Raw genomic sequence first — 8,930 nt, 5'->3', positions numbered from 1 at the left:
TTTATTTAGCAGGGACAAAAATAAACATCAAGTTAGCAAACAAAAGACAATAACAGGAAACAAAGGGTGTAAATGGTGCAGTGTAAGGAAAGCAAAAGAATCAGTGATGTACCATATCATTTCTAATATCTAACTTGTAAAAGTGTGTGTGGGGGGGAAATGTACACGTGAACATATGGGCATACATATAAAAATATGACACATTTAACACTACACTGTTTTCTGTTTTATGTCACAACTATTACCAAATGAAATTTTTTGCTAGGTAGGTGGATATAAATCATCTTTACCTTGGCCTGTGGGCTTGATTTAAAGATAGAGAATTCCTACTTCCAATTGTTTTTGTTCCTCTTCCCCCTAAAATAGTAGGAAAACAAGTTAATATTACTATCAAGTACCTAGGCTTTCCCTGGCATCTCAGTTCTGTATGTGTGTTTATTATTTGCATTACCTTAGTGCTACAAAGCCTTGTTATGGATCAGAATCGACACAAATGACATTCCCACCCTGAAGAGCTTTACAGTCAAAATAAGAAATGGGATAAGTGAGGAAAACAGACAGGAGAGGCAGCACAGTGAAATGTGATGCTACTGTAGACGTTACAGGAAAGAGAAATTTTAAGCCATGTTTTGAAGACAAATGATCAGCAACTTTGTGGCTGTTTAGAGCATCCCTGGAAATAAAAGGCAGGTAAAAGAAAGCACAAAATAAGTTGTTTAAACATGTTACAAGTGGGCTGTGAAAACTGACGTCACGAGCTGACGGGAGCTGCAGTTAGGCCTCAGCAGTGAATGGAAATGGCAGGTAAGGTGAAGACCAGCTATCAGGCCTTTCAAAGTAAAGACAACTTGGTAAGGATTGACATGATAGAATGGGCTGAGCCAGTAGAGGGATGAAAAGAGAGAAATAATGTGGTGAAAATGACAGACTAAGAAAAATGGGCTTTGTAGCAGCATTCTCAATAGGTACGAGCAAGACAAGGTTATATTTTCCAAGGGCAAAGGAAAGGATGTTGAGGTAATTGAGATTTGAGAAGATGGGAGTTTTAGCTATATGGACACACTTGGACACAGTCTGAACATAAAGGACTATGGAAAAGTCTGAGTCCAAGGTGATTATGTACAGGCAGATAATAGTGTAATAGATAAAGTAGAGAGCACTTGTGGGAGAAGGCACAATGCTATTTTAACTATGCTGAGCTCAAAATGGCATTAGGGTTCTCAATTAACCAGTTCTTATCCAGATGGTCCAGAGATTGGATGGAGGCTGGAATATTTGTGTGCCGTCTGGGCTGATTATGACCCAGACACCATATGCTACAATTCAAAAGAAGAAAGAACAGGCTCAGAAATACAGAGACAGCCTAAACATCCCCAAAATTAAATAATGTATGTTCTTGCAGAACCAAATAGCCATCAGGTGAATCAGTGGTCAGGTGCCTCAAAGTGGTTTTTGTCCAGTTCACATCTTACAGGCATCTGACCATGCAGGTGTAGGGCTCATGGGGCACCTGTGACTGCATTCAGAAGGTGAAATCCCACTCAGCATTCATAAGAAGGTAATAGAGACACAAGCAAAGAGTTTAGTTAGGAAAGCATACCACTGTGCAGTAAAGAGGCATCATTGTGAAAAATCTGAGTGGAAATTTTTGTTTGAGTGAAATTTCAGAGAGTAATTGTGGAGAGCACTTTTCTGACTCTTCAAATCTAAGATCATTAAACGAGTGAGGCAAAAAAATATCTTTTAAGTCTTCATAATGTCAGAGAGAAGCTTTAAAATGTGATCTGAATGAAAGTTTGAAAGACTCTTCAAATAAGAAGAATCCTCTGTGTGTATGCACGCACATAGACAAATAGATATATACTTATACATATATATAAATATAATCCAATACATTGATTCATGATTTCCTGTTGGAAATCCATATTGGAGTTGATCAAAGCAAGGCTTCAAAATTGCGTCAGTGAATTTTCTAGCTAGTCTTTACTGAAGGGATGAGGTCAGAAGCAAGGGTTCATCATAGGAGAAGACAACAAATGACTATCTGAATGACGGAGGTGAACTAATATTTCATCTCCTTTTGCTCACTGCTTACTTCTGCTGATTATTAATTTTAAACTCACAGTTCCATGCTCGTTGTAGAAAACAGTTTCTTGAGTAAATAACAATTTCTTCATGAGAAGAGGATCCATCCCTTGCGTGTTTTGCTTTGATTCTCTACAGTTTTTGGAATTCAAGATAGAAATTGTTGATAGCAAAGGAGATGCCTAGAAGTAATGAATAAAATTAATTTTAAAGTGATCGTCTTATGGCTCCTTCTGAAAGTACATCTCGTCTGGTACCAACACATGGCTCACCTCAAAGCGTGTGTAGCTCAGAGTTGGATCTTCAGATGGTGTAACTGTTCAAGGACAACAAAGGACTGGCAAAATGAAACTGAAGAAAGAGTTTTTGAGGAAGATATGGAAAAGCAAAGACTCCTGTTGTCGGCATGGTATGGGCAGGTGCTTGGTCTGCCTTCCGGAGGAGGATGGGGCCAGCGCTGCCACCATGCTGGTGTGAGGTGGGTGTTGCTGCAGCCGCCAGGCTTGGCTAACCTGAATAACAAGCTTGTAATTGTATGGAATCATGAAGGGGCCCAAGGTGGTTCTTTTGTTTTATATTGTTCTCTTTATTTTTTTTCCTTTGCTCTGCTCTTCTGTCATGTCCAGCCCTGAGAAGGGAGAGCACTGGCTCTCCACTGACAGGAACAAGTTAGCTCCTGAAGAAGCTGGATGTGGTCGCTCTGTAACTCTCAAATACGCTCTAAAACATTACAAATGTTTTGTAACATCCGAAAGGCACCTTTCCTGAGGGCAAGCAGCAGCAGACAGCAAAGCCTCTCCAAATTACCACCTTGCCCTCCGGCTGTACACAGCCCTTGGTATGTACGGTGACAATGGGCCATTTTGTAAGGCGGACCAAGTATTTATTTATTTCAATCTTGCATATAGAATGTTCTTGATGCCTGCATCATAAAATTTATGTAAATTTCTATTTGTTGTCAGGGTGTGTCGAGAAGGCTTGGGCGAGTGAGATATATATATGATTATTAACGTCCGTTGACTGATCAACTTGATCCACCTTCTAGGAGACACATTCCCTGCGTTTTTCCTTCCTCCTCCTCGCTGTTTTTATTTAGGAACTCCCTGCTTGGACAGAAAAGGCTCCACTCCCAGCGGCGACGCCACCGCACCGCGAGCTCCCCTCAGCGCCCCCTTCCCGCCTCCTCCCTCGGCGCCCCACGCGCCTACAGGTCCCGGCAGGCCCCACGAAGACTACAGCCCCCGGCATCCCACGCGCGGCGGCCCGGCCCAGTTCCGGCGGGGCGGGCCGCGCTCGGGCCCGGGACGGCGACGGCGGCGGGGCCGCGGTGAGTGCGGGCCGGGCGGTGCCTCCCGTCAGCGCCCGCTCCCCTCAGCCCCCGGTCCCTCGCCCCCTTCCCCGCCCTCAGCTCGGCCCCGGGGGAGCGGGGCCGGCCCCGGCCTTGCCCCCGGCCGCGGTGAGGGAGCGCCCCGCTGGGTTTGGGGCCGCGGCGGGGCTCGCTCCTGGGCCGGGTTCGGGGCCTGGGGGTGCCCGGGGTGCTCCTGAGGGGAGCCGGGCCCTGGGCTCGGGGCAGCCCTCTGGGGTGGCTCTGGGGGTCGCGGGCTGCTGCCGGTCTTTGTGCTGTAGGGGTAAAAGAGCGTAGTGCCCCCCTAATTCCCGTTCCTTTACCTGTTTTTCAGATGCACGTGGAGCTGAGAGGATAGGAGAGGTACTGGCTTCGTTTTTCTTGAGGCTGTAGAAGGCAACGTAGGGGAGTTCAGCATTACGGTTGTGTGGATGGTAAGGGGTCTGCAAACCAAGCGTTGGCTCGTCACGAAAGGCACGAAATGAACCTATATGTGCTTGAAAATACATTGGCTTTAGTGCATAATACTGGTTTTGGGGCTGTGTTGTTGTTTGATGGGTGGATATCTCACGGTATTGTACCTTATCACTGTACAAAACCAGAACTGCTTTCCTGCTAGAGTTTTTAATGTTAATTTGTGGTTTGTGGTTAAAAAGAAGGTAAGCTGTACAGTTAATAAGAAAGCTGGCAAGCGCACCAAGCCTTAATACGCAGAACTTTTGGGGCTGTATGTAGCTGTGTTGTGTGGCACGTGTCACAAGAGATGAGATAAATGAGATGCTTTTGATGAAGGGCAGAATCTTCCCTTTCTGCACCCCCTCAGAGGCTTCCTTCGGAAGAGACAGGCTGCGGCATCGCTGAAGCTGAGCAAACTCTAGAGCTGAGGTATTCCTGCTATGTGGAGGTACAAAGTTAACTAGTAAGAGTCAATTTGGAATGCAAGACTAGTTTCGTGAGAGCTCACCGTAAATCTTTAACGGTGTGTGTGCTCTTTTAAAGGGGGCAACATTAATTTTTATAAGAACTTGGACTGCATAACAGTAAGTTTTGTTTCACGGTCTGTTCCTTCTGACTTCCCCATGTTACACATTACCTTTCATGTGGCATTCATTCCTGAATGTATCTGGGTAAAGAAACAAATGCCAGTGTTGTTTGGGAACAGGTGACAGAGGAAATGCTTAACAGTGGGCAGTGAGATGCCCAAATACGTATGGGGAACGTGAGGATGGTTAAGTCTGCGTAGCATTTCCACGTGAGAGACATTTCAAAACTGTCTTAAAGATTCGGAAGAGAAAGTTCTCTGTTCCAACTGCTTGATGCCAAACCTGCTGACACAAGATAAAACATAAAAAGAACTAGTTCTGTTTATTTCCTTTCTCCAGAATGTTTTTAATAGTGACTGTTCTGGGGTTTTGCTTCCTTTCTGAAGCTTTTAAAAAAGTAGTATCAGAGGGAATACTCTGGCAATGATAGCAGTGTCTTCTGACCTGTTGCGTTCCCATCAAGGTCTAGCTACAGCACAAGAGTGTTGTTTGAAGGCTGAAGGACTGCACACGCTGTTGTCCTTTCATCACACACCGATGTGGGCACCTATTTTCTACAGCTTACTAAGCCTGGGGGCTTCTGAGCAAGAGAAAACAAAAGTAAGTTTTTTTTCAAATATGCACACTTTTGTGTAAGGTAGGGTGTGTGTTTTTCAAAAAAATCTAAGCCCAGCCTCTTTGCTGGGTGGTCACATAAAACGAGCAGAAGGGCCACATGCCAGAGGCTGTTGAGTGGCTGGATCCTAACGTGCAGAGGCAGCTGAGAAATACAAAAATATTGAACTTTCTGTGCCCAACAAAGTTCCTGTTGTTCAAGCCCGCTGCCTGAAAAAGAGCACGCCCAAAAGTACAGTGGTGCCTGATGAATAACTTAGGCAGGCTACTCCCAGGTCTCTCGTCTTTAGGGAGTGAAGCAAAGAACTGTTTGTGGGTGTTTTCAGCAGAGCCCTTGGTCTGCTTCTGTTTGAACAGGGACAAACTCAGAACAGCACTTTCTCCGTAGCAGTGCGTGTAATATTCAGGGAAGGAATACATGTTGTAGCAGAAGAGGGAACCAAGCAGAGCAGATGAAAGAGAGTGACTCTGATGCATCAGTTGTGCATGTTCTCAAAGGAAAGTTGGAGGAAAGCCTGAAAAGGGGATGTCATTTGAACCATGAGTGTCGTTTTTTTATAGTGTATATCAATGTATAACAGTTACAGTTTCCTTGTCTCCCCTGGAATCATTAGTTAAATCTTTAGCAACAGAGCTATAGTGGCCTAAGGGGATATCTTTCAAGAAGAATGAGCGAAGAGCAGCTGAAGATTTTCTTAACAGAAAACTTTGAAGCTGTATTTGCTATCCCATAGGCATTCCTGTCAACTGCATCAGCTTTTGACAATGTGGGAGGTATACATTCCCTGCAGGGGATGTAAAGTAGAGAAAATAGTCTGAGTGGGTTTAGAAAGCCACAGATCAGCCTTCAGGCATAGGTATCCTACAGATGTAATGCTGGTTCTAGAAGTAATGTGACAAAGGGGTCCTAAACCCACTCACTTCTGCATCGCCACCGAATCTAGCTAAATTTAACAGCTACTTTGCTGTACAAGGCTACGTGCATAGAGGGAAAACTGCTGCCTTCTCTGATCTGCTCGTAACAGAGCCTCCACTTCAGAACTCAGTTATCGAAGTAAATATTAAGAAAATGTCAGGAAAAAAAGATAATCATGGCAAATGAATGCTGTTACGCAGAGAACAAATACAGGAAAAGTGCTGAGCGAGTTAGAGTGGGCAGAAGTAACTCCTTGTAACTTATGCTAGCAATAGACCTCTGACAAATGCTAGGCAAATAATTATATTTGCTACAACTGAAGTAGGTGCTGTTTTGCCTTGTTACTGTGATATACAGCATGAGAAATATCTAGCAGACCAAAGTCCGTCCGTGGATAAGTTACTCAGTGCTCCTGATGGCACGTGTCCTGCTGTACCGTCTCTCCGCGAGAGAGCTTGTGCTTCTCGGGGCGGGGGGGGGGGGGGGGGGACTAACTGGGCTAAAAGCCCAGGATTTTACCCTGAGCTATGTTTTCAATATACTTTGAAAGGAGGAAGCAATTGGGTTGATAATTAGAAAAAGCAATGTTGTGAACTTTTATGTGAGGTCTTGTTGAAAGTCACGTTTATTTTGAAAGTAGGATGGGAGTCAAATTCCATGAGGGGTTAAGGCACTAATGAAAACCCTCGCTTGGAGACAGGAGAAATACCAAGGCAGAACAAAAGCTTTCTTTCTTCCTCCAACTAATATTTCATACCTGGCCTGAACGTGCAAGCTACAGGATGTTTTTTATGAAACATGCGCACACAAGTGCGTAGACTCTAGGGGCAATGAGAAAATATTGGGGCAGACTTTTCTTGCTGTGTGCTGCGATTTGTGTGAGTTAATTGTCAGGATACCGCTTCTTGGTGGTGCGGGGTCTTCCTCCTGACGTCTTCAGAAGTGGATGGTGGAGTGGTGCCTGTAGAACAGGAACGTGCAAGCAGCTGCCACGCTTCCCATTTGTGTGCTGCATTAGCAGTCACTCGGTTGTTGTCAGCTTTTGTTCATACGCAGCTGTTCCTGCCGAGCTCTTTGGGGACAGTGACTTGCCTTTTTAAATACGGGACATGTTAGGGAACTAGAGAATGCTTTTTTGGGGGAGGAAGCGTTTCTGATCCTTCAAAAACCCAGCGCTCCATGATGAGTTGTACAGCTTGCTATTTACAGTCTAGCAGAGAACTGGCAACCTCAGGGATGCTGGAATGCATTTTTCCTAAAGCGTGGTGGGGAATTTGCTTTTAGCAAACAGGTAGCTCCGGATGTCAAGTTTTTTTTCTAAGTGATACTTTGTTCTGTAGAATACAGCCTTTTTTATAATACCTTACTGATGAATTTAATTAATTGACTTAAACTTCCTTACAGAAGGGCAAGTACTAGTTCTACGTGCCCTGCATGTACTACATGCACTGCATCCCCCTCGAGGCTCGTACTGCTGACGTGCTTTTTGTGGTCTAGTTACGGCTTGAACTGAGAATGCTTTTGAAGAGACTTGAAAGCTCAGATGCTTTTCCTGGGCAGCACAGATTTCGTACGTATGTGGGGGAGATTGTTTAGACGTTAGGGGAGAAGAACCACACGAGGCACCATCCAGCCTGAGGTCAGTGGGATCGGGAGGTCCCACCTGAGGACAGGTACCGGCTGCAGGCTCCAGTACTGAGAGCTTGCACTCGGAAGGGTTTTGCACACTGTCACAGTGATGGTGAAGCAGAAATGGGAGATTTGATGTTCTCCATTAGCCCACGTGGACCCCAGCGATCCTCTTGGGAGTGAGAGCAGGCAGAAGCTGTGCCTTGATGTGCAAAGGGGGCTGTTGGTGCGTGTGAGATACCATCTGCGCTTGAGCTCTGCTGGTAAGAAATTGTAAATGCGGTTTTAAGTGGTTTAAGAGAGCCTCTTCCTCTTCCTGTGTAAGTGATGCTCACTTCTCGCAGATGGGTCAGTTTTCCTTGTGCTGTACAGACCTTTGTTCACCGTCAGTCACCTAACAACTAGCAGGTAGTTAGTTCTGCTGGCCACAGGTACGTACGTGTAAATATGATGTCTGCGCTGGCGTGCCTCTAGGTATGCTTCTGATGTCCGTGCTGTATGACTTGTAACTAAAAGCACAGATTTTAACCTCTAACTATGCCTAAATATGATGAGTGACGTCATTATATTAAAAAAAGTTCTGCTTCTAAATAAAACCCACATTGGTGTATTCCACTGTTGCAGGAAGCTTGCTTGCATTTTTTCCATGAAAAAATATAAGCAAGTATTTCTGTGGTGTGGGTCTGCTTTTTTTTTTTTGTTTTTTTTTAATCTTTAATATCTGTTTTGGTACTGGAATGCTCTGCCTTGCGTTGCTTACTCTCTTGTAGCTTTGTTAAGCTTTGTAGGCTTCTGCTGCTCTATTTTTGTTTTCAGTGTTGAGCACAGCTCCTTTGTGCTATATGTAACTTGTTAAATGAGTGCGCAAGAGATGTATTTATTTCTGTGGACTTCATTAGTTGGTTTTGGTGCTTGGATCTGACTGAGATTTGTGGCTGATTGGTGCTATTTGGACAGGGAGAGCTGATGGCTGGCAGCTGCCTTCGTTGGTGTCAAGCTTTCTTGTGAGTTGTTGCATATCCCTTTATATCTAATTCTAAAATTTTATTAACCTTTAATGATACGAGAGACTGCTGTTGACTTCATTTCAGGAAAGGCTCATTTACTAATGGTGAAGGTGCTGATACTTATTTCAGTGACCCTCTGATATGGTGACTGAGATGTTCTTGCTAACATGACCCTTCAGGCCTGTTACTTTTCCACTTTTTTTATGTTCCTTTTTTCTCGCATGCTTAAGATGAAATGTTTTTTTTTCTTCCCTTCATGGTTATCATAACATTGCTACTGTCTTAAAAAT

The 8,930-nt window shown here is 44.4% G+C and overlaps 1 protein-coding gene across 5 annotated transcripts in view; it reads left to right on the top strand.

Moving 5' to 3' along the window:
- The first annotated feature begins 3,306 nt into the window (after positions 1-3,306).
- MTM1 (myotubularin 1) overlaps positions 3,307-8,930 on the top strand; it is a 39,944-nt gene continuing 34,320 nt past the window's right edge. Inside the window, exons 1-2 of one of the 5 annotated variants that reach the window (XM_048078124.2) lie at positions 3,307-3,412; positions 3,765-3,864. In XM_048078124.2, the coding sequence (XP_047934081.2) occupies positions 3,862-3,864 (3 nt within the window). In that variant the 5' untranslated portion in view covers positions 3,307-3,412; positions 3,765-3,861. The other 4 variants (XM_048078098.2, XM_067005003.1, XM_067005002.1 and 1 more) reach the window with 4 other exon arrangements.

This window comes from Anser cygnoides, chromosome 13 (genome assembly GCF_040182565.1).
Source record: "Anser cygnoides isolate HZ-2024a breed goose chromosome 13, Taihu_goose_T2T_genome, whole genome shotgun sequence".
In the NCBI taxonomy this organism is placed as follows: Eukaryota; Metazoa; Chordata; class Aves; order Anseriformes; family Anatidae; genus Anser; species Anser cygnoides.
The sequence above is the reverse complement of the archived record's forward strand: the minus strand, read 5'-3'. Positions and strand labels throughout refer to the sequence as shown.